General features: G+C 42.1%; 1 protein-coding gene across 1 annotated transcript in view; it reads right to left on the bottom strand.

Moving 5' to 3' along the window:
- CNTNAP2 (contactin associated protein 2) overlaps nucleotides 1-26,141 on the bottom strand; it is a 2,262,889-nt gene that overhangs the window by 172,124 nt on the left and 2,064,624 nt on the right. The window contains exon 20 of the mRNA XM_015447321.4: nucleotides 24,503-24,636. Coding sequence (XP_015302807.3) covers nucleotides 24,503-24,636 — 134 coding nt within the window. The remainder of the gene's footprint in view (nucleotides 1-24,502; nucleotides 24,637-26,141) is intronic.

Genomic DNA, 26,141 nt, shown 5'->3' with positions numbered 1-26,141 from the left:
GTTTTTAATTAAATAAATGAAAGGAATAAAGAACTTTGAATGAGAATAATTGTGAGAAATGATGGAGACATGACAAATATGATTGAGGCCTTTCTTATTTTAGTCTTTATTAACTCTTCTGCAATCTTGATTTGTTGAGCATGTTTTCAGGGTTTGATTTGTTTAAATTTGGTTCCTGGTGAATTTCTGGGTGAGTTGTGTGGGGAGCACTTTAATAAGGCCTTCAGTAAAATGAAACGACAACCAGGATAACTGTATTAGCCTGGTGCGGTAAGTGGCCGTTGATGTCACATCGTCTACTTGCCAAGGGTAGGACTGGTCAGTTTTGAAGTGGGTGGCTACTCTGACCATTAAATTCTCAAAGCAGGGCCTCTGCTGTAACTGGTACAGAAACAAGGACTTTATTTGAAGATGAGCCCCTCACAGAAATGTAGTTCACCCTTGAATAACACGGGTTTGAACTGCACCGCTTACATGTGGATTTTTTTTCAACCAAATGCGGATCAAAAATACAGTATTCTTGGGATGCGGGAGCTGCGCATATGCAAAGTCGGCCCTTGCTAGATGCAGGTTCCTCAGAGCTGACTGCCAGATTTGAGTGTGCATGAGGTTCGGTATACTTGGGGGTCCTGAAACCACTACCCCGAGGATATTGCGGGATGATTATATATGATTAGTCAAATCTTGGGAAGTGAGTAGGTTGTCATGTCAGCTGGCGATGTCTGTTGTGTGCACTCCTGAAGTTATACCTGCCCAGTAGTACAATCATCCTATGGGCCACCCAGGGCACAGATGAATGACTGTCACAGGGTAACCTAGCTGCTGGGGGTGGGGGGGGGGCTGTGCAGACCCCCTGTGGGAAGACAGAGACCTTGGTGTATGACTCAAATCATCTTGATGACACCTCCTAACATTATGCAAGGGCTTCCATGTGGTTTTGAGGTCCAGCCACCTTGAGCACTGAGACTGGAGTCCAACTAATGACATGTAGATGTCATAAAAGGCTCAAGGCACTTTAGATTCTTGTTTGGAAAACATGACATGAAACAATGAGGGAATAATATTCTAAGACAATATACTAAAATTAAATGTAAAATGTTACCCCCAATTCTAAAATATGTAATATGGAGAATAACTGTCATCATGTTCAGTAGATTGGCAGAGTGGAGGCATTTTAAAGGAGGAATAATAAACCACTTTTCTCTAAGGGTGTTGAGGTCACTAGCCTCATTGATCTTTAGGATGTGTTTTGGAAAAAAATGGTAGAAGACACCAGCCTCGCTGGTCCTTAGGATGTGTTTTGGAAAAGAATGGTAGAAGACAATAGAAGGTAAATGGAAGATAGATTGTGGAGGGCTTCGAATGCCAGGGTGCAAAGTTTGGATTGATCTATACAAAACTAAGGTTACAGTTTTTTATCTATCAATCAATATCTATCTATCTATCTATCTATCTATCTATCTATCTATCTATCTATCTCTGTTATTCTGGCATAGGATCACCCCCAAATTCTTGTTGATGTTGTTATTTGTAACCACACCTCCTTTATAAGGGGGTCAAATCCAAGTTTTTGCATCTATTGAGCACCTGATTACTCGGGGCCAGCAAGCTTGGACTCTGTTTTGGGAAGATTCAGCTTGTTATTGTACACAATAGTGGGGGAGACCTGGAGATGGGTGAAGAAGCAGGTGGGGAGGCAGGGAGCATGAATCAGGAGAAATCAAAATCCTGGCACTGCCTGGGGTGAAAGCAGAAAGCCTAACGCTGCCTGGTGTGAAGAGCTATGCGAAGCCTCTATAGAAGGATGGGTAAAGGAACTATTGAGGGCGTGAATATCTACTCTATGACTCGCAGTGATTTGTTAATGTGCTGTGTACCCCTCTCCCCAACCCTGAAATAGTCCATAGAGGCTACTGCTCAGTGAATGCTTTAGGTGGTTGTGTGTTTGTGCACCAAAGAAAGTGCTGAGCTTCATTCTGGGTGGATATTCTCTGGGTCAGAGAGATCACCCACAGAAGAAAGCACCTGGAAGCAGAAAGGACCCTTGAAATCCCAGGGAGGACTTTAGATTTCCATCAGAGAGGAAAGGTTGGTGAAAATTGTGGCTTAAGGCGATCTGATCAAGACCCTAAGGGGCTGACAAATTAGTTCACGTGTAGCTATGCTGAGACTCAAGCACATGTCGGTGTGTCTGGAGAGACCCCAGGATCTCTTTCCTTGAGATGATGAGATTCTTCTTGAGAGAAATAATGTATTAAGGGATGAAAAGATCTGGATGAAGAAACAGTTCAAAGACATTGGGCAAGAGTAGGGTGATTCTGGGCCTAAAAGTAGGAAGAAACTGACATTTAATTCCCAAATTGGATGTCTGCTCAACGACAGGGCCTGCTAACCTAATCAGAAGTACCAGTCACGTATAGGAGAAAGTGTATTGAAGACAGAGAGAACATGAAAATGGCCTGGAGGAGAACTTTGCTTGGTTATCTGAACCCAAGAGGTAGAGAAGATGGATTCTGACTGTACCCTACAGGCTCCTGTGTTGGTGGCGGTGGTACGTATATGGAATTGGGGCTACAGTGTGGCTGGGGACTTCTGCAGATGAGGCAAGGCTGCACACTCCTCCAAGCAATGTAGCATAATCATGCCCCTGGCATTTAGGTAGAACATATGACTAGTTCATGCGATAGGATCACCAATGCCTGAGGCTGCTGCTTAGAACTGAACATGTCCAGGAATAGAGAACCTGCTGGAGCCACCATTTGTGTACTTTGGGCCAAGAGAAAGCTAGCTAGAAGAGTAGTGATGAGAACCAAGGAGAAAAGGGCATTCATGTAAGGAGGAGGGCTTTTTTGTTTTCCTTCTCCCTTCCTTTCATCAAACATACAATTAGAGTTGGGAGCATTGAGCCCAAGCCCCAGATAAGGGAGAGGGACTGAGGATTGAGTTCGTCTTTGTGGTCAATGTTTCAATCAACCATGTCTATGTAATGAAACCCCTACAAAAACTTTGGACACCGAAGCTCAGTAAATGTCCCTGGTTTGTAAATACTCTGGGCATTGTCACATACTGATGTGCAGGGAAGGTAATGTGTCCTGAGGACAAAGGAGCTTTGCATTTGGGACAGATCTTGCCCCCTGCATCTATCCCTTTGACTGGTCTGAATTGTATCCTTTATAATAAAACTTGATCATACGTGTAGTGCTTTCCTGAGTTCTGCAAATCATTCTAGCAAATTATTGACCTGAGGGAGTAGAGGGAACCTCTGAATTTGTAGCCAGAAGCTTGTAAATGAGGGTCTCCTGGAGACCCCTGGGCTTGCAGCTGGGGTTTGAAGTGAGACCAGTCTTATGGAGGACTGTGCCCTTGAGCTGTAAAGTTTGGCCTAACTCCAAGTAGTTGGTTCTAGAAGTCTTTGCGGAGAGTGAGGTAATAATAGAACAAGGGTTAAAAAATAAATAAGGGCTGAGCATGGTGGCACACACCTGTCATCTCAGCACTTTGGAGGCTGAGGCAGGAGGATTGCTTGAACCTAGGAGTTCAAGATTGCAGTGAGCTGTGATTGCATGACTGCACTCCAGTCTGTATGACAGAGTGAGACTCTGACTATAAACAGGGCAGAAAAAAAATATGACTGGATTTGAACCTGTGGCTACAATAAGTAAAATGAGGCTGGGTGTGGTGGCTCACTCCTGTAATCCCAGCACTTTGGGAAGAAGCAGGATAGAGGTGAGGACAGGACAGACCCTGGTCTCTTGTGCCTCCCCCTGTGTTTTCCTGCAGCGTCTTGCTAGCTGAACCCAACCACAAGCTGGTGGCCAGGGAACTGAAGATGTCAATCTGCAGGGGCAGAGAAAAGAGGATGATGGAGCAGTGTTGCTGCAGAACACCTGGCACTCGCTGGGTGGGAGGAAAGGGGCATCCGAGCGTATCGTGTGGGAAGGAATCTGTAGTCACATCACAGGTCCATTTATTCATTCAAGAAACCTTTGTTAAATGCCCATAAGGTGCCTTGAATGGACTGTTCTAGGTACTTAGGATACATCAGTGAACAAAAAGCCCCAAATCCTAACCCTCATATCATTTCCTTCCTAGTATAGAGAGACACAGAGAAAAAGTAAATGATGTATGGTAGGAGGGGATAAATGCAAAGTCTTTTCCCTCAAATTAGAGCCCAATAAGAGATCTGGCGTAAGAGTCAGATTGCAACCCTAAATAAGGCGGTCAGGGTAGCCTCATTGAGAAAAGGAGATTCGGTGAAGACTCGATGGATTTGAGGGGTTAGCCCTGCAGATACCCAGGGAAAGAAGACTCAGGCAGACAGAGCAGCCAAGGTGGGAGAATTCCTGGCATGAAGCCAGCGACGTTCAAGTAGCATGAAAAGGGGAGGGTCGGGGGCTAGTTCCTGTGGGGTCCTGCAGGTCACTGGAAAGACTTTGGCTTGTCCTCAGAGAAACGAGGACTGTCAGTGGGTGTTGAGCAGAGAACTCGTATTTTAAACAGATGGGGTAGTGATGTCAGAGACGCGCCTGCAAGGGCAAGGGAGGAAGCTTGGAGCCCCATCCAGAGGCCTCTGCGGAACAGGATGGAGTCTGGAGCCCAAGCAGCAGATGTGCAAGGTGGGAGGCTGGTCAGAATTTGGATGTTTTCAGGGTAGAACCAGCATGAAGTTCTGAAAAACCAGATGTGAGGTGTGAGAACCAGTGCGTGATGTTCTAGTGATAGTCCAAGGTTTTAATCCTGACCAGCTGGAAGGATGGAGTTGCCATCAGCTGAAATTGGAGAGGCTATAAGCAGGGCAGGTTGTGGGAAGGGGCAGATCAGGAGGTCAGATTTGGAGATTCTGTGCTCAGAGTGTTTATCAGACATCAAGAGTCAGTTAGATGTCCGGGAGTCAGTTTGGTGTGTGAGCCTGCAGTTCATGGTGAGGTTTGGGTTGAGATAATAATTTGGAGTTTGAGGCACAGAGATAAAATTTAAGAGCATGACATTGGATGAGATCATCATAGGAGCGAATAAAAATGGAAAAGCACTGGAAGCACGCCAACTGAAGGAGGTCAGGAATGAGAGAAACAGCGAAGGAGATGGAGCAAAAGGGGCCCACAAGGGAGTAGGAGGACAGGAGCAGTGTGCCCTGAAAGCCAAGGGCTCCCTGGTTTCAGATGCTGCCTTTAAGTGGAGCAGCAGGAGGACTGCGAAGTAGCCAGTGGGTTTGGTGGTGACAAGGTCATTGATAGTATCCATGAGAATAGCTTTAGGCAGTGGTGGGGACAGGAGCCCAGTTGGGAGTGGGAATAATAAAAAATGAGGATAAAATATTCACAATACATGCATCTGGCAAAGGAGTTGTATCCAGAATACATAAAGAATCCTTATAATGGAATAATAAGGCAAACAATCCAATTTTAAAAAGGGGTCAAAGGCTTGAACAGACACTTCACAAAAGAAGATTTATCAGTGGTCAATAAGCACATGAAAAGTTGCTAAACATCATCGGTCATCAGGGAAATGAAAATTAAACCCAATATGAGATACTACCACACACTGCTTGAATGATTGTAATTAAAAAGACTGACAATATCAAGTGCTAGTCACTGTTTGGAGTCACTGGAATTCTGCTGCCTTCCTAGAGGGAATATAGCATCAAAAACAGTTGAAGATACACTTACCATACAACTCATTGATTTCATTCCTATTTACTTGAAAGAAATAAAAAAAAGTCTGCTCTATACATGTGTATGCAAATGTTCATAACAGGTATGGTCACAACATCCCCAAACTGTAAATGATTCCCATATCCAACAAGAGGTGAATGAATAAACACATGGGAGTATATCCACAAATGTATTACTACCCAGCAATTAAAAAAGCAACTACAGATACACATGACAGGAATAATGAACCTCAGAATCATTAAGCAGAATGAAAGGAGCTGGACATTTGTTTAAAATTATAGAACAAGTAGGCCGGGCGTGGTAGCTCACGCCTGTAATCCCAGCACTTTGGAAGGCGGAGGCAGGCAGATCACGAAGTCAGGAGTTTGAGACCAGCCTGGCCAACATAGTGAAACCTCATCTCTACTAAAAATACAAAAATTAGCCAGTTGTGGTGGCATGTGCCTGTAGTCTCAGATACTTGGGAGGCTGAGGCAGGAGAATCATTTGAATCCAGGAGGTGGAGGTTGCACTGAACTGAGACTACGCCATTGGACTCCAGCCTGGATAACAGAGCAGGACTCTGTCTCAAAAAAAAAAAAAAAAAAAAATTATAGAACAGGTAAAACTAATCTGTGATTTTACAGAAATAGAAATTTCATCAGTAAATGCCTGGGGGCAATGGCGGGTGGGAAACAGGCCCAGGGGAACCTTCTGGGATGTTAGAAATATTCTAAATTTTGAGTGTGGTGGTGGTTACCTGGGTGTGCACGTCTCAGTCTGTACATTTAAAGTGTGTAAATTTCATTGCATGCAATTTACTTCAGTAAAGTTGATTGAAGAAAGAGGCCCGGCATGGTGGTTCGTGCCTGTAATCCTAGCACTTTGGGAGGCTGAGGTGGGTGGACTGCTTGAGCTCAGGGGTCCGAGACCAGCCTGGCCAACACAATGAAACCTTGTCTCTACTAAAGATACAAAAATTAGCCAGGCGTGGTGGCACACACCTGTAATTCCAGCTACTGGGGAGGCTGAGGCGGGAGAATCGCTTGAACCTGGGAGGTGGAGGTAGCAGTGAGCTGAGATTGTACAACTGCACTCCAGCCTGGGTGACAGAGTGGGACTCTGTATAAAAATAAATAAATAAAAATAAAAAGAGAGAGAGAGAGAATGGGAGAAGCTGACCCGAAACAGCAAGCATAGATAACTATTGCCACGGGTTTTATTGCAAAGAAAGATAAAGACGTGGGGAAAGTGGTCTCAGGAGAAATTTTTGTTTTAAAGTGAGAGAAATATCCGCGTGCTTATTTGCTGATGGAAATGAGTAGAGAATGAAGACAGAACTGCTCCACAACGCCCTGGAGTAAGCAAGATGGGTTTGGTGGAGAACGGTCGGGGGCTGGCTTTAAACAGGACTCACAAGCAAATGTATTCTCTTCTGCACTTTCTATAATAAATATATTTAAATGTATAATTAGAAAAACACAATAAATGGTATTTTAAAAAGAAAAATAGCATGTTTTCCATATCTAGTAATATCAGCAGGGACTGGTCAAGGGTTGGACTCATGGCCAATAAGGACCATCCCGATTCTAAAATTATTCTAAGTACATATTACTACTAAGGTTTATAATTTGTATTATAGTTTTTAAGGAAGAACTTGAAGAGGTTTGTGCCAATCATTTTTGTTTTCTTATCCAGAGAAAGAGGGAGAAAAGGATATTAACATGTTCTACCTATGGGGAAACTGAGGCACACACAAAGAGGTGTATGTCTAATGCATGGGCACAGAATTGGTAGTAAACATTCAATTTAATACAAATGACTGTGTCCAAGATACCACGCTCAGTGAGGTTAGAAAGAAATTTTCCTGACTCCCTGTGAATCTAGATCTTCCCTTCACTATAGCCTAATCTTGTGTTTATTTTTAAAGAAATGAAACTGCATGTTCTACCTCTGAGTCGTTCCCCTAACTCAGGGAGCTAATGGCTTTCCTAAGTAAATGGTATTCATTGATCAATAAGTCTTTGCCAGATGATGTTTTAAAATACTGAGAGAAAATTTAAATGCAGTATGTCTAATCACACTAAACTTAAGGGTTTTATGGTTCTAAACCTATTTAATGAAACAGCGTTTTCTTCTTTATTGGCTGGTCTCCTAGGTTACAGGTTTGCTCAAATTGTGATTGTGGAATGATTCTCGTATGTGGGGTGTTTAAGTAAAGCAACCCCAGTTGCTTTTACTTTATTGATCTTTTTAATGCACCAGCTTCAGTATTTAAATAAGTTTGAGTTTGTTTCTTTAATGGTCTTTCAATAAAGCTTAAGTTGACCTGGTTGCTTTTGCAATGACAGCACTGTAATGGCAGAAAAAGAATAATACTAAAAATGAACTCATTTTATGTGGTTGAAAAGGTTACATTTCTATTGATTTTAACTGTAATATAGTTAAAGTCCTTGATATTAAAGAAAACAACTCCGCAGACACATCCTTTTTAGCACAGTGGCTCTATTGATACTACTTTACCAGTAGGTTTTGGCAGCAATAACAATATTCAGGATGGAGTCTAAAAATTGGCATTATCAGAGGACTGACAACCACATCCTTCAAATTCTTTTCCAGCTGAAAGAGCAGAAAGGTGTATCAGAAGATCATTATAATATAGAGAGTGACTTCAGAATGTGGGGGAATGCCTGAAAGTTCCATTTAACGACCAGTTCTGCCAGTTTATGGAAAGCGCAATGCTCTGTTCCCTGGAAACACTGAAGGTTTTTTACGCTATGCTTGGGGCTCATTCCAGAAGTAGAAGGTAGAGAGGGATGGGAGAACTCAGTAGAGATGGTGAGGAATGGAGACTAGAAAAGACCAGAAGTGAAGGGAGATGACGGACATTTGCTTCTCTTGTGACCCAGACCTGTACGCGTGCTCATTGTGTGCATTGAGTGTGTGTGTGTGTGTGTACGCATGTGTATTAAGGTTCTAACACAATCGGCTGAGATGCATTCTCAGTAGCAAAGCCTATTAGATTTGAATTTGGACTTGGATCGTGTGTTCAAATCTACTCCAGAGAAGGCTTGGGAGAGTCTGCAGACCTTCAACCTCATGGTGAACCTGGGCCCACTCTATCTTGCTCAAATCCCAGCTCTTCCTCCGTCAATCTTCCAGAGAGGTTTAGTTCTTGACATTCTGCCTGGGTTCCCTTGACAATCTTGGGAAGAAAGAACATACTGCTGAAAGGATTTGGGAGAAGGAAGAGCAGCGTGCCAAATATGCCAGCAGCAGGAAAAACATGTGGTCCTCCCCTTCGTCCTCCTCCACATCATCAGCATCTTACATTTCTTGGAGGCGAACTGCAGGTGGGATCCCACCGGAGGTACTTTACACATATTATTTTGTTTAATTGCACACAACTCTGTGGGCACATACTCTTATTTGCCCCATGTTACAGTTGAGGAAACTGAGGCACAGAGTTTAAGTTACAGTGTCTAGAGGACACATAGTTGCTGAGTGGCTAGCCCAGAGGTCTGTGGGCTTGCAGAGGCCAAGCTCCTCCATATGCCGACCTGTATCCTTTGCCATAGAAGAGCAAGGCTGGCACCATGCCCACAGGAAATGCCTGAGACAGCCTAGTTGTTATTCTAGATTCTTCTCTAAAAGTATTCTTGATCAGTTCAAGTCCAAAATTGCTTTTCCTCAAAAAGACTCATAAACATAAATACAAAACTACAATTAGTAAAAAATATACAAATGCGTATTCTGATTTTATTGGTTATAGTTTTTCAAAATCTATAAATCATTTTAATACTATTAAATATGGACTACTATATGTAATCTATAATATCCTTATAATGTCCTATTAAGATGTTACATTAGATTAAAAAAAAGGCAACAGCCTGGCATGGTGGCTCATGCCTGTAACCCCAGCACTTTGGGAAGCTGAGGTGGGCGGATTGCCTGAGCTCAGGAGTTTGAGACCAGCCTAGGCAACATGGTGAAACCCCATCTCTACAAAAAATACAAAAATTAGCTGGGTGTGGTGGCTCATGCCTGTGGTCCCAGCTAGTCAGGAGGCTGAGGCAGGAGGATTGCTTGAGCCCAGGAAGCGGAGGTTGCAGTGAGCTGAGATCATGCCACTGCACTCCAGCCTGGGGGACAGAGTGAGACCCTGTATCGAAACAAAAACAAAAACAAAAAAACACAAAACACACACACACACACACACAAACCCCAAAAAGGCAACATCAAAGAACCCTACCAAATCATAGTAATTAAAACATAAATGAAATCCAAAACATATTTTCCAATAAATAAATAAATATACACACTGGGCTCAGAACTTGTGAGACAAAATCACATACATAAGAAGCCATGTTTGCTTGTCTCTGTGTGCCAACATAATGTCACAGAGCCCCGACTCTGTGATGACATACAGCTCTCCAAAATGACAACACAAAATAGAACACCTGGCCCGCATCTCTCCTACCTAAGTCACTAAATTCCTTAAAAGACAAATGAACCTAGTCCTTACCTTCTCCTACACATAAAATAACATCTGGGGAGATCAGTGATGACACTTCTATAATCTAGAACCAGATATTCCCTTACACCCAAACCTTAATGTAGTTCTACTTTAATGTCTAAACAAGTTTCATACAGCTTTGCACATACTAAACCCCTACCACCTATATATACACAGTGGGCTAAAATACTGTACTGGTGCAGTCTCATAAACCTCTGGAAAAGATTACTGGTGGGTTATAGGCCTTAGTGTACAGTCCCCAGTAGGAGTTCTAAATAAAATCAACTTTAATTCTTTAAAAGTTTTTTTTTTTTTTTTTTTGGTCTTTAGTTGACATTACATTTCCTTTTATCCATTGATATGGTTTGGCTGTGTCTCCACCCAAATCTCATCTTGAATTCCCAAGTGTTGTGGGAGGGACCTGGTGGGAGGTAATTGAATCATGGGGGCAAGTCTTTCCCATGCTGTTCTTGTGATAGTGAAGAAGTCTCATGAGATCTGATGGGTTTAAAAAGAGGCATTCCCCTGCACAAGCGCTCTTCTCTCTTGCCTGCCTCCAATCCACATCAGATGTGACTTGCTCCTCCTTGCCTTCCACCACGATTGTGAGACTTCCCCAGCCATGTGGAACTGTGACTTCTCCATTAAACCTCTTTCTTTTGTAAATTGCCCAGTCTCAGGTATGTCTTTATCAGCAGCGTGAAAACGGACTAATACATCGACTTTCTGATTTGCACAGCCTCTGTCCCCTCTGCTAGTAGGACAGGTTTTCAGAGATGGTCAGGATGTTGGATGTTACTGCCGCTGTGCATTTGTGGTGTTCCACTGTTGGCGTTAAGCACACAAGCCCTGGCAGAAGCTATGACGTTGGTAATGTAGATCCTAATGCCATTTCCCCAGGAGACCAGGAATCAGACCAGTGGAGTGGGCCAATTTCTACTGTCTGTTCTCACCATGTAACCTCTGCTGGTGGCCCTGGGTGACAATATCAGGAAGGATGCTTGGATAGGGTGGCAGCCATTCGCTCATGTGTTTTATTCAGTCTCTCACTTCCACTTCTTTTTGGATGTCCTTTCTTCATCTTTTCTTTTGAGCTGCCAGCCCAGACCTTCTCTTCTACCCTTAAAGGGGGGTTGATTGGCCCTCTCTCCAACATTTTGATTATATTTCCTCAGCTCAAAGATAGGAGAGTAAAGGCAATTCTTTTGGCTCACCAAGGGACCACTGGGGAAAGGATGCAAATCAAATATATTTAATACTTCAGAAAGCAGGAAGAATTTGTGCACTTTCAAATAGGCCAAGCTCTTTGAGTGTGTACAGAATCCGTGATTCATAAATTGGATTCCTTCACGTATGCAGTCACTCAGTCAACACTTCTCGAACCTCTCCTGTGTGCCCAGGGCTCAGGGACAGAGCAGTGACATGTGCAAGCGTAAGAAAAATCCCTGGATTATACCCTTTGAATGCAACGGCAAGCTTCCATTTATATAAGGAATACTAAGTCCTACCGCCATCACGGTATCCACGATAGATGCACGTAACCCACGCTATAACTTAGGACTCTGGTTTTGGTCAGTGTTTGTAGAAAACCACACCCAAGCTAAATTTAACAAGATTTTCCCTTCCCTGCACTCACTGGTTACAGCTAATGACCACTAGAGGGCATTTTAACACTAGCTCCGAACTCGCTCCAGGACCCTGTCCATCAAAATCCTCGGACTCAATCCCAGGACTGACTTCTCCCTCCCTGAGTGGAAGGGCAGCGTGGAAGCCTTCAGAACCTCAGACTGCATGTTGAGATACATTTACTTTTCAGAGAGAAGATGAATTTAGGTGAGATAGGAACTTGCTTCAGTTACCTGTGCAAGAAACAAGCCGCTCTGCCTATTGTACTAAAAGTTCGCTCCAAGAGTTACGATCTTTGAGACTGACTTTAGTGCACTGCAGATGGATATAACAATATAATGCATTGCAGATTGGACTTTAGTTTTCATGCCAGACAAAATAGAAATCCAGGAACCTTATCTTCTCTCTTGAGAGATGATTTATGTACTTAATGCACTTGGAGGAAAAAAAAAGTGAACTCCCAACCTTGGGCTTAAAGCTTTAGCCGTATCCTGGAGAAAGAAAGAGAGGACTGACATCTCAAACCCTAAACTGGATCAGAAATTGCATTGCAACTGCCTTCCCACTGAGCTGCAAGAAATGTAAAGCGAAGTAAACACATTTTTCTGCAGTGTAGGAATGGGGGTCCTGTCTAGCCCTGGAGTGCATAATTCATTTGCAGATGAAATTGCTTTAGAAAAGAAATGAAAAATGTGGAAGTGCTGACATATTCATTATGAGTCTTTTTCTGTTTCAGATCAGATGGGCTTGATGGCTTAAAACTTTTTAGATATATATATATATTTTCTGTATAATTTTTATGAAGGGCAAATGTTGAATGTCTGTAGTAAAAAATAAATAAGCTAATGTGATCCTCTCCCCTCCACCATAGAAACCTTGAAGAAACAGCTCAAATGCCTTTGTAGGGCTGCTCTGATCCACTCTTTCCTCCTCAGGATTATTCATTCTCCCACTTTGCTGTGCTCCCACAGCACAAGCTTATACTTCAATGGACGCTTGGTTCATATCTGTATGACTGATGGTCTTTCTTCTACTGGACTGGGCTCATGGAGGCAACAGCCATGCTGCATGCTGGTAATATACTAGGTGCTGAGGATATGCTTAATGGGTTGAACTAGAAATCAATGGAAAGAAATCTTAGTCCCAAAGAGCCTGCTGGTACTGATCCTGACATCTGCTATCTTATTTTTTGCTTTTAAGAAAGAGAAGGGAATTGGGAATGAAGGAAGAAAACCACCGTTTTATTGGGTCATAGACTATGCTGGATATATTTTTTTGTATTTTCGTTTAATATACACAAACTGCATTAGAAAAGGTGAACTTATTCGTATTTTAGAAATTAAGACAACAGAGATTTCATTAACTTGCTAGAGAACACAGAGCTATTAAGTAAGTGTGAGGGTTAATATTGAGTGTCAGCTTGATGGAATTGAAGGATGCAAAGTATTGTTCCTGGGTGTGTCTGTGAGGGTGTTGCCAGAGGGAATTACCATTGGAGTCAGTAGACTGGGAGAGGCAGACCCACCCTCACTCTGGGTGGGCACCATCTACTCAGCTGCCAGTGCAGCTAGGATAAAAGCAGGCAGGAGAATGTGGAACGAGTGGACTGGCTGCGTCTTGTGGCCTTCATCTTCATGCTTCCTGCCCTCAAACATTGGACTCCAAGTCCTTCAGCTTTGGGACTCTTGGACCTTTGACCACAGACTGGAGGCTGCACTGCATTGTTGGCTTCCCTTCTTTTGAGGATTTGGGACTCGGATTGGTTTCCTTGGTCCTCAGCTTGCAGACGGTCTATTGTGGGATCTCACCTTGTGATCGTGCGAGTCAATATTCCTTAACAAACTCCCCTTTATATATACATCTATCCTATTAGTTCTGGCCTGCTAGAGAGCCCTCACATAGTAAGGTAGCCTATCAATAAAGACTCTTTTTAATTTATGTCTTAGTAACAACCTCTGAATTCAACAGTTTGTAATCCATGGGGTCTCTGTTTATACTGAAATTGTCCTCAAGGGGAAATCTCATTACGTGCTATGTCCTTATCACCACCCCAAACTGCTAATAGTCTCTTTCTCTGGATACCCTTTTTGTTATTTACGTGTTGATAAGGAGACTTGCCAAACTTGCTTCTCCTTCTAGAGAAGTAGGTGGAACAGGTTTCTATTATCGACAAAATGCATATTGAGTGGACACATCTTTTCTCTCCTCCCAGAATACAAATTCCTTAAGTTGTAAAAGATACATTTTATTCATCCCCGTATGAGTCACCCACTGCCCCACCAACTCATCATCATCTATCCAAATTTCTTTCATATCGTAGATACTCAGCACATATTTGTTCTCCTGAAAGTCATTTTGATTAAAGTTGAATGAATTTTAATTGGATTCCACATCAGTGAATGGCCTAATGGAACGGTTCTGGTGACCATCTGGTTTTATCCAAATCAGGTTTAAGAAATGATTGCTGTTTGGAACTTTCTCACCATGTGGTGGGTTTAGTGGTAGGCAGGGGTAAGAGAGATGTCAATTAGATATCATCATGTTAAATTCTTAGGGATCCCATGTGGCTTTAAGCAGAAGAAAAGTACATTGATAACAGAAGAGTCCTGGACATCTTGAGAACATTCTGTCTTCTTCAACAGGATCTTCACCACACACCTCCACCACAATCCTAGGAACCACGTCCTTGCTTACGGGCTGACCAGATGTCTCAGTGTGGAGGTGGCCTGAGTTTAACACTTCAAGCTGGTTTGAAGGTACTGGGAGGGAGAGGAATCTGAGGCTCTGGTAGTTGGGCATCTTGTTTCCTCTTTTCAGAAACAATTTGTCAAATACTGCTACTTTCTGAACCAAATAATGAAAACCTGCTCAAATACTTTCTCGGGGGCCAAGAAGACACAGCTCAACCCAAAACCAGAGGTGACATTACAAAAGCAAATGAGGTCTTGAAGTTTTTGAAGTGTCTCTCAATCATGAACAGGCTTCTCTGGATACACAGAAATATAGAAGAAAAAATGAACTCTGACTCATATACAGACCAAATTAATGGGCAAGTTCCCAATATATGTAGCCCTCTGTCTTCTCTTCCCACAGATCTTCTATATCATTTAGACTCAAACCATTGTAATACTATCAGAAACTAATAAAATATTGGCCTATGCTCTCCATAGAATTATACATGTCAGTCTTTCGTTAAAGTGGAAAGTTAAGTACTAATACACTTGCTGAGAATCCCAATAGAGAGCTAGTGAATGGGTAAAAGTTCTTCTGGAAGGGAAGAAGCCAGAGAGTTCAAATGGCTCATCACTATTCTTGCAATTGCCTGCCTTCTGTCAAGCATGCTTGTATTGCACAACCCAGGCTGTGAGTTTATCATCCAGAGTAGATAAAAACTAAATTAGCCAAAGGGAAGGAGTTACAGTAAATGTAATTTCAAGAGGCAGTGCCCTAGGCTAGCTAGGTCAACTTTCTTTATTTGTTCTGACATCCCTAAAAAATGTAATGCATCCAAACTGTGTTATTTTCCTTAATAAAGGCTTGAACAACCTCTGATATTAAAATTTTGGGAGTGTTTACATCCATATGCTTTTTAGTATTGTTCTTTATTGGCAGGAAGTTCAAGGGTAATAAAGGCACACATTTTTAAATAATTTATTTGAGCTTCAGTATCTCATTTCAGTCTGGGCTCCATGTTTCTACAGAAGAGAAGGATGCTAAAATGGACAGACAGAAGGTTATGTTCATGTTTACTTAAAGAATGAGATGGAATTTTTATGGGTGTATGATACTGTGTGCTGTAAAAACACTAGCCTCAAAGTTGGACCTCTTTGTTCTCTTTGATTATAAAAATTAGGGTTTTATGACCCCCTAGGAAATGCTATAAAGTCATTGCTTTTAGTAACTCCAAAGAAAACACAAATCCTCAAAAGACTTACTTTTGTGTAAACATTTAAAAAAAATTCTGAAAGTTTATAAGGCAAATGAACAGGAGTGAGCTGGCTTCTCTTGCCCGCTTGCAAAGACAACAAAGAGCAACTTAAGTGGGGAAATGGAGTCTGGTTAGCTGGGTTCTAGAGAAGATCATGTCTCTTGTGAGCACTGGGACCTTATTCATCATTGGGAATTCTTTTTTTTTTTGAGACGGAGTTTTGCTCTGTCGCCAGGCTGGAGTGCAGTGGTGTGATCTCAGCTCATGCAACCTCTGCCTCCCGGGTTCAAGAGATTCTCCTTCCTCAGTCACCTGAGTAGCTGGGATTACAGGCGTGCGCTACCATGTCCAGCTAATTTTTGTGTTTTTAGTAGAGATGGGGTTTCACCATGTTGGTCAGGATGGTCTTGATCTCTTGACCTCGTGATCTACCCACCTCGGCCTCCCGAAGTGCTGGGATTACAGGCGTGAGCCACCGCACCTGGCCTGGGACTTCTTAATCTCTGTTTTCTTATGTGTATAATGGGACTAATAGCACCAGCTATTTCCAGTTCATAAGGCTGAGAGTGGCAATGTGGGCAAGAATTTTGATATGTAAGAAAGGGCTTTGAGCACTACCTAACGTGATCATTAAGGCCCTATCAAGTCTAGAGAGATTTTCTCAGGGCTTGAGGAGGTTATGTGAAAGTCCTTACAATTGTACACTGTTCCACATACAGAAAGTGGTAAACTAGAGCTCCCCCTGGCCACCAATGTTTCACGTCAATTAACATTTGGTGCTGCCCTAGGAGTCCATAATTGAATTACTCTCATTTTGCTGCTGATAAAATTCTTCCAACAATTTTTGACACCACTCTGCATGTGCCTCAGACTACTGACTTCACAGCATCCAATATTCATAAATGACTTCAGCCCATTTGATGTTACATATTTCAGAGTGAGAATTTCTCCAGGTAAGACTTTTTACTGAGTCTTCTCCAGTGGTCTTTTATATTCATGAGATAGAAAGAGGATGAAACCTATGAAATAGTCACTCTGCTGGCATCTTTGTTTAACATCATGTTCTCTTTTGGAACACACATCCTCCCTCTCCTTCTCCCTCTTCCATAATAAATATTCTTCCATGTCCTCTGTTGCCCCCCATTCTCCAGTTAACATCTTATCCTTCCTTCAAAGCCTTATAGTTATAACATAGAACCACAGTATCTTTTACTCTATTATTTTTGGACTTTAGTACAAACACCTTTTTTGTCAGCCTATTTATATATTGATTATGATTTCCAGCGAGAAATCATTTTACTGTTATGTGGAAAAGAAAGTTATTTGTATTAAGCCTCTGAGTTTTTGTTATAGCAGCGAATACAACCCTAATGAATACATAAATTGGTATCTTAAGGCAGGGTGCTGCTATAACAGAAACCTAAAATATGTAGCATTGGCTTCATGGTAAGGTGGCAGGTAGTGCAGGAATGGATATTAGGGACTTGAAAGACAGAGGAAGAATGGTATGTGATGTGGTTTGGATATGTATCCCTGCTTAAATCTCTTGTTGAATTGTAATTCCCAGTGTCCAAAATGGGGCCTGGTGGGAGGTGATGGGATCATGGAAGCAGAGTTCTCATGAACGGTTTAGCACCACCCCCTTTGTGCTATTCTTGTGATAATAAGTGAGCTCTCATGAGATCTGCTTGTTTGAAAGTTTGAAACTTCCCTCTCTTTGGGTCCTGCTCCTGCCATGTAAGACAAGCCTACTTTCCCTTTGCTGTCCACCATCTAAGCTTCCTGAGGCCTCCCCAGAAGCAGAAGCTGCTATGCATCTTGTACAGACAGCAGAACTTTGAGCCAATTAAACCTTTTTTCTTTATAAATTACCCAGTCTCAGGTATTTCTTTATAGCAGTGCAAGACAGACTAATATAGTATGCAATAAAATATTTTGTGAAACTGTCACCTCACATAACCTGGAAGGCAGACTAAGTGCCTAAGTTACTTTAAGGAAAGTGCTTCCAAAGAGACAGAATGGTCATGTGTATCGGTTGCTTTTTGCTCCTCATGTCAAGGAGCAGATGAGTTCAGGAAAGAATTGACCAGTTTCCAATTATCAATGAAAGGAATAGAGAAAAGTCTAGATATTTAGAGCTTTACACTAGAGAGTAAGAAATAACACTGCAAACAGCTTTGACCACCAATAGGGCAGTAAGATTTCTGTTTAGCAACCTGACTTAGCCTCATGGGTAACATTTAAATTAAGAGTCTTTACTTCCCACCCAAGCCTTTTGTGTCCACTGGCCGCAAAGTAGCTGCCATTACCTTGAGAGAGAGAGAGGCATGGGTGCCTGGAGGCAAATGATTGAGTAGGTCTAAGATTGATGTCTAGGGAAGAGCTTAGGGTGTATTTACCAGCACATGAAACTTACCAGAAGCAAACTGATCAGAAGCCACCTTGGGTTTTGAAGGAATTGTATTGGAAAAGAAAGCACAGATCTAGTCCATAAAAGGCTTATGAGTGTAAAAAACCCTTATTGTAATTTGAACCTGCAGGAAATGGGCCTTGAAGCTGCACAGCTGTAGCTGGGTGCGGTGGCTCACGCCTGTAATCCCAGCACTTTGGGAGGCTGAGACCGGTGGATCACGAGGTCAGGAGATCGAGACCATCCTGGCTAACACAGTGAAACCCCGTCTCTACTAAAAATACAAAAAATTAGCTGGGCATGGTGACACGTGCCTGTACTCCCAGCTACTCAGGAGACTGAGGCAGGACAATCGCTTGAACCTGGGAGGTGGAGGATGCAATGAGCTGAGATCACGCCACTGCACGCCAACCTGGTAACAGAGCAAGATTCCGTCTCAAACAAACAAACAAAAAACTGCACAGCTGTAAGGAACACATTATCCATGGCACATAATTCAGAGAAGGCCATGGCTGATCACACACAAGGAAGAGCCTCCCAGAGGATGAACCCCGGGAGGGCTTTGAGAATAATGGACAATAATTTGGCCTAATCCAGGGTTGGGGAAGCAGGGAAGTTGGTGGCAGTGGCAGGTCCTCAGAGTACCTGTCCAGCATGATTTCATCACTGCTGGAGACCACAGAACTTTCTTTTTCTGAAAATATATCTGATAAAAGACAGACTTTTATTGGGTTAAGACATGGAGATTTGAGGGCTAATTTGTATAGCAACTGGTATCATCCTAATATTTGTATCCTTTCTTCTACTTCTAGCACTTAGCACACTACATGTTGCTAATGTTTTTGACACTTCTCTGACAGTTCTTAAGGTTTATATACAGGACCTAGTTCAATTAACAATTGATGCAATTGTTTTTATACAATTTGGTTGAAAATCGGATTAGTAGTAGGTAAGAAATTACCATGCTTATGTTATTTTAAGGAACAGAATTCAGTGAGATTTTTGAACATTTGTTTTGAACATTCCCAGTGAAAATAATGAAAGTCATCGTCTTTTTGGTATAAGATCCTGGGGATCTAATCGTCATTCGTTCCTGAGGACCTATAATTATTTTCTAAGAAAGGCCTTATTTTGCTTGCAGAAAATCTGTTAGCTTCTTCTTGGCAAAGATGGGATGGCCCTCTAGTTAGATGAAAGCCAAAATGATACATCCTTCCCATCTGTTCATTTGATTTTTGGAGAATATGGATTCTGAGTATCTGTGCCAGAGAATATATCCCTGAACTCTCTATTGTCTAACTCACATCTAAACCCCAAAACGTGTGATTGTCATGGATAATTATTCAAAGAACATGTAGTTTATTCATTATCATTTTCCAGCTAGTTTTATCCTTGGATCAGGTCAAAATATCAGAAAGCTGCATCATCTCAGCCTTTGGCCTCTTCATCTGTCCATCATCCTGCTCTACCTCACTCTCTACAGACTTGTTTGGGCTGAATTCCATTTTGAAGTTATGCTTTGCTTTCCCAAGGAGCTTCAGCATGTGACAGCCATGTAACAAATACATTTGCAGAAATGCTGTTGAAGGCATTGACTCTGACTTTTCTTGGGACCCACTATGTGACCAGGAGGACAAAGGGCTCTCAATTATTGCTGTGTTTTAAAAAAATCTGAAGAAATAGGGCAAAATGTCAAAATCTGTAATGTTTCAATGGTGGGTACATAGCAAATGGTTTATTATTCTCTGTGTTTTTGCATATTTTGAACTATCTTATGATAATAACATCCCTTAATTTCTTACCAGCCAGAGGTATCCACTTCGAAGATTTTGTGAACATCTTTCCAGACATCTGTCTATTAAGTAAGGGTTAAGAGCCTGTGTACACTTTGAAGTATGACAGATCTGGGTTCGACTATGCTGTGGCCATTTACCGCTTTCTAACTTTGGGCAGGTTGCATCTTACTTTTTGAACTTTAATTTCCACATCTGTAAGATGGTATATTAGTCCATTCTTGCGCTGCTATAAAGAACTACCTGAGACTGGGTAATTTATAAAGAAAAGAGATTGAATTGACTCACAGTTCCACAGGCTATACAGGAAGTGTGGCTGAGGAGACCTCAGGAAACTTACAATCATAGTAGAAGACAAAGGGGAAGCAGGAATGTCTTACACAGCCTGAGGAGGGTAAAGCAAGAGGTGCTACACACTTTTAAACAACCAGATCTCATGAGAACTCACTGACTATCCTAAGAATATCAAGGAGGAAATCCACCCCCATGATCAAATCACCTCCCACCAGGCTCCTCCTTCAACACTGGGGATTATAATTTGACATGAGATTTGGACAGGGACATATTCCAAAACACATCAGATGGGAATAATGATGGCACATACTTCATAAAGTTTTTGTGATGACTAAATGAGAAAATGTGTACAAAGTGCTTAGCACATTGCCTTAGGCACAGTAAGCACCAATATATGTGAGCTGTTATCGTGTATGTGGTATCGTGTAAGTGGAATATGCTATGGGCATTTTCTATGTCAGTAAATATAATCCATGGAATTAAATAAAATAAAAGTGATATAATAAGAAAAGGTTAAATTCTCAAGAGGAACTGGGTTAGTTTATCCTTATGGGTTGCATACTTCTGGCTGCCGAGAAGTTCACTCAAATGTATCCAAGTGGTAAGACCTTGTGACCTGAATAATCATGTTCTATTTTCTCTGATCTTGGGGACTTACTTTTTGTGACTTCCATTAACTTTCTATTTCACTTAATATTCTCCCTGTAAACCCCTTAGATCCCTTGTTCAATGTGGTTGGGAAGAAAGAAAGGAAAAAATAGGAAGGAAAAGAAACATGGATGGCAAGACAGAAGGAAGCAAAGGAAGAAGGAGGCAAAGGAAGAAGAAAGGGTTATTTGCACAAGACTTTGGAATTGTTGATTAGAATGTTTAACTTTTGGATTCATGCTAATTAACATAATTTTTCACTGCATGCCAGACTTTTTCAGGTGCTCTCTGGCTGCACCTTGTTTGTTTATATTTTGACTGGCATTAAGCCTTAAGCTATTCTCCCTGATGCAACTGTGAGTTTTCACAAATGATGCCACTTGAGGTATGCCATGGGTTCTGGTTCATGCTGGTGTCTGATAACTACTATGGTCAGTTCCTTATTATCTATGTGGAGATCGGGCACTTTGTCTTTTGGCAGCAAATGTTTCATCCAAGGTCAGTTTCCTTCAAGTGCTCAGTGCTGTCTCAGAGGGTGTGTGCTGAGGGAATGCAGATTAATTTAATGTTAGCTTTAGCCAAACCCAGCTACGAAAGTAAACCTGCTTTTAAAGACACCATAGACACTGATGAAGATCATCTAAATTATATGATGTTTGAGCGTGTGTAAATGCATCAACATTCACCCTAATTCCAAAGGCATCATTCCATAACACTGTGATTCATCATTCATCTTTGCATTAGTCTTATTTTTGTTCTTTGACTATAAGTAAATGTAAATTTGAAATTATTGAAATACCTTTGTTATCATATGTTATTATAACTGGGGGCTACCAGAATAGGTTGAGAATATATGGCTGTTTCATATTTCTGTTTGATTATAAAAATGCAGCACGTGCTTATAATAGAAAATGAGGAAATAGAAAACTCTAGAGGAAATCAAGCCATTTATAATCCCTTCACACATAAATGATCACTGTTAACATTTTATTATATCTCTTTCCACACACAGTTGAGGCTGTAGAAGTTCTCAAGATGGATTTGTAGATTGTTTTAAGAAAAAATTGCAGTGCTTTTTGGTGTTGCAAAGCACTTTCCAAATTACTTCCACGCTCTGCAAGGCCTCCCTGCATGAAAGAAAGTGGGGCATGGGAGTGAGGAGCCCTGGGATCTGCTTTTCCATAAGGAGGAACTACATCTTGTCTTCCTCTACTACCTCTAGCTTTACTTTCCTTTTGCCCTTAGGGGTGGGCAGGGCCCAGGGTAGATGGGACAGGCTGGGCTGAGAGACTGGAGCTCCCCTGGCTGCAACATCTTTCCTACTTGCCCTCACATGGGTTGGGGCATTCAGAAATCTTAGTGCAGTCCGTTACATTACATGACAGAGAAGGAGGGAGAGCTGGATCTCCCAACACCTCCAGGTGCAGAACCTAGGGCGGAATCGAGGAAGCACTTCCCAGGGTCTTCTCCTCTCCTACCTCGGAATTGTGCATCCAAAGTTTTCACTCCTGTCATCCTGTCTCCTTCCCTTTTCTGGAACTGCGTTCTGTTCTCTTGAGGGAGTTTCCCAAGTTCCCCACGCTAATCAAGAGATGTGATTAGGGACTATGGGTCTTTGTTCCCACTTCCACCCAACCAGGTGAGCACATGACTCAAGCCAGGCCTATCAGAGATTCCCTGGGATTTCAACATGAGCATCAAGAAACTAGGACCCTTTCTTCTAGTAGCAAAATCGGGAAGACATGAGCCCAGTACTCCTGTGACTATGTCCCAGGATATGTGAAAGATGGAGCTTGCAGTAAGATGTAACGAATCCAGTCTTCAGAGAGAGGCAGAGATGAGAATGAAAAAGAGGGAGGGAAGGAAGGAAGGGACAGAGAAACCCAGTGGTATTCTAGTCCACAGTTTTAATTCTCCAGTCTCCCTAGATTCTCTTCCCAAAGTTTGGTTTTATCTTTTTCAAATTCTATAATTCTATGACCTATCCTAGGAATTTTCCCCCAACAAATTACTTCTGAATTGTTTTCTGTCATTTGCAACCAAAATAGTCTTCAGCAATAGAACCAGACCCTCCCCAAAACCATTGATCCCCTGGATTCTTTGCAGGTCTCTGGCTGCTCTACTGTCTTTATATCTGGTTTTTGGTGCCTCCAAAGTCCCAAGTCTTAAAAAATCATCCACTCCTCTCCCCTTCCTCAAGTCCTTCTCTAATTCACTGTGGCAGAGAGTGAGGGTTAACTCTATACGATTCTATGGCTGTGGTGGGTCTCCACTGTTATACTGTTTGAAAAGCCCATTGTTTAGGTCTTTTTAAGTTTTAATATTATTTTACAACGGTACAATGGCAAGATATGTCACTTTCTTTAAAAGAGGTGACAAATTGGGTGACTTAAAATGGAAAAAGTCTCTAATCAAAAGCCGAGGGAGACAATGTTGATGAAATTGTATAAAATGATCTGTCTCCTGGACTTGCTGGCTTTGCTGACTAAAACTTGGTTAAAGATGGGCTTGGTTTACTCCATAAAGAATTGGCTGCCCCTAATGTGTGCCAGGCACTGTGCTGGGCTCTGGAACTCTGTCGATCATGACGAGAGAACTTTTTTATGGCACCTTTGGTTGATGGTGCAGTAAGCTGAAACAGCGTGCGTCAGTTTCCTAGGAAAGACCTTTCCTTAAAATGCCCTCTAGCATATACTGCTAAAGGCCACGCACAAACTCCATATCAAGTTATGAATCTGACATCCACCAGTGCTCAAAAGAGACAGGGCTTTTGCCTTTTCTTTGCAACCTGAACTTCCCACAGCATCCAGCCGAATCAGAATGAGGTCTGAGAGGCTGCTGAACCCCTGCCAAATGACACTCCACTTTACTGACAAAACAGCGTCCTCCTGCTGTTCTTTCTCCTGACAGACATCTATTTTGAACTCCTTCTAGAGAATGCAGTGACAGTTCCCATTCTTGATCTCTTGGCCTAGCTCCCAGGGAGACCTCCTCACATTATGTTTTATTCATGGTGTTGCCCAAGCTGGTTTCTTCACTGTAAAAATCTGTGGTGGGGGCAGGGGTCATCAATGAACCTGAAATAAAATTTGAGTGTCATAATAAAACCATTGCTTTGTGTGCTGAAAGCCTACAACCAGAGTCTGAGATTCTGGGGAAGGACTGTGTTTTGAGGATTTTTAAGGCAAAGGCTCTGCAGAGAGAGAGGGGGAAAAAATACAGCTCTTCGTATTGTGTTGGAGTAGTGAAAGAAGTAGGTCAGAGAAACCAAAATAACCTTTGCTGGGAAACACGGTAAGTTTCAGATGTCTGAGAGCTTGGCGAAGAAAGATGGTGCGATGGATAAAAGCAGTAAACTGATAGATACGTGGGTCTAGAACTGGGAAAACCAGAAAGACTATATGGAATAAACATTCATTCTATTTCCCCCTAAAAATATGTCATCAACTTCATTGTTGTCTTTCCTTGTCAGAATTCTATATATTTCTACTTCACTAGTTATGCACTTGTAGGAGAAAGTGTAAAAAGCATCTCTTCCACTTCTGTCCCCTCAAAACGAAACCAATGGCCAAGCATTACAGGGACAGGGACCATAATGTGATGTTATATGTAATTTATATGTACACGTATGTATACCTTGAGAATGATGGTCTTCTCGTGGCGGGTGATGTTGACACTGTGCGGCTGTCCATTGGCCATGTTCCTGTGGTCTATGTCAATATTGTATGGCTCTCGGGTGCCACCCAGGTTGTATCGAATCTGTAAGCTTCCTATAGAAGGAAAAAGAAAGAAGCTCAGTAATTTGTTTGCCCTAAATTTCATTTTAATATCACATCCCCCCACCCCTGCTCTTTCTCTTCTCTTCTCTTTTCTTTTCTTTTTGACAGTCTTGCTCTTGCCCACGCTGGAGTGCAATGGCGCGATCTTGGCTCACTGCAACCTCTGTCTCCCAGGTTCAAGCGATTCTCCTGCCTCAGCTTCCTGAGTAGTTGGGATTATAGGCACCTGTCACCACAACTGGCTAATTTTTGTATTTTCAGTAGAGACAGGGTTTCACCATGCTGGACAGGCTGGTCTCGAACTCCCAACCTCAGGCTATCCGCCCGCCTCAGCCTCCCAATATGCTGGGATTACAGGTGTGAGCCACCGCGACCGGTGGCTCAATTTCTGATAAACTTTCACCCCTCCCTTGACATCCACAGATAATATTCAAGATTTGAATTTGGATTCACGAGCTCAGAGGCCTACTGACCCATATTGGCTGACAGCACCAGGCTCGCCCATATTTACAATCTGCCCACAGTGAACTTCAGTGACCGTCGTCTCAAAGTTGAAGATGCAAATGGTTTCAATGATCCAGGCTGGGATTGTGCCTGGACACAAAGAATGAGAGCATATACAATATAGGACTGCAGGGAGGAGACGTCTGCAGGCTCCACGAAATACTATGTGAAATAAAAAAACAAATGCAGAGTGCAGGGATGTTCTCAGCCCATCAGCAAAGTGTGACATTGGGCATATAAAAGAGTCATGAGCATACAACTTTAAAAATAAACATAGTTTTTAAAAAAAGTTTTATTTATTTATTTATTTATTTAAGATAGAGTCTCGCTCTGTCACCCAGGCTGGAGTACAGTGGCGCGATCTTGGCTCACTGCAAGCTCTGCCTCCCAGGTTCATGCCATTCTCCTGCCTCAGCCTCCCGAGTAGCTGGGACTACAGGCATGAGCCACCACACCCAGCTAATTTTTTTTTTTGTATTTTTAGTAGAGACGGGGTTTCACCGTGTTAGCCAGGATAGTCTCGACCTCCTGACCTCATGATCTGCCTGCCTTGGCCTCCCAAAGTGCTGGGATTACAGGTGTGAGCCACCGTGCCCAGTGAAATATAGTTTTTAAAGATGAGATTTTGGGTGGCCTCATTGAGACCAAGTAATACATTTTATTTTAGGTTACAGACTAACCAAATGCAAATCAAAGGGAAAGATGGCTTTCCCAGGTCCCCTGAGTCCCTTTTTGCCCTCAGTGATAGTTCACTTTGCCTCAACAGCATATTCTTTTTTTCCTCCTTGCTTCTTCCCAACAATAAAAAGAATTCAAAATGACTAATATGACAATGTAGATTCTGCTTTTAGTTAATCTGCAAGCATAAATGTTGTATCTTAGGTATGAGTTTTAAAGACATCAATATTTTATCTCATTTGTTACTCAAATTGGAATTTTCATGTTGACATCTCAGAGCTTAAAAATGGAGCCAGCAATCTAGCAAGAATTTG

Source organism: Macaca fascicularis, chromosome 3 (assembly GCF_037993035.2).
Source record: "Macaca fascicularis isolate 582-1 chromosome 3, T2T-MFA8v1.1".
In the NCBI taxonomy this organism is placed as follows: Eukaryota; Metazoa; Chordata; class Mammalia; order Primates; family Cercopithecidae; genus Macaca; species Macaca fascicularis.
The sequence above is the reverse complement of the archived record's forward strand: the minus strand, read 5'-3'. Positions and strand labels throughout refer to the sequence as shown.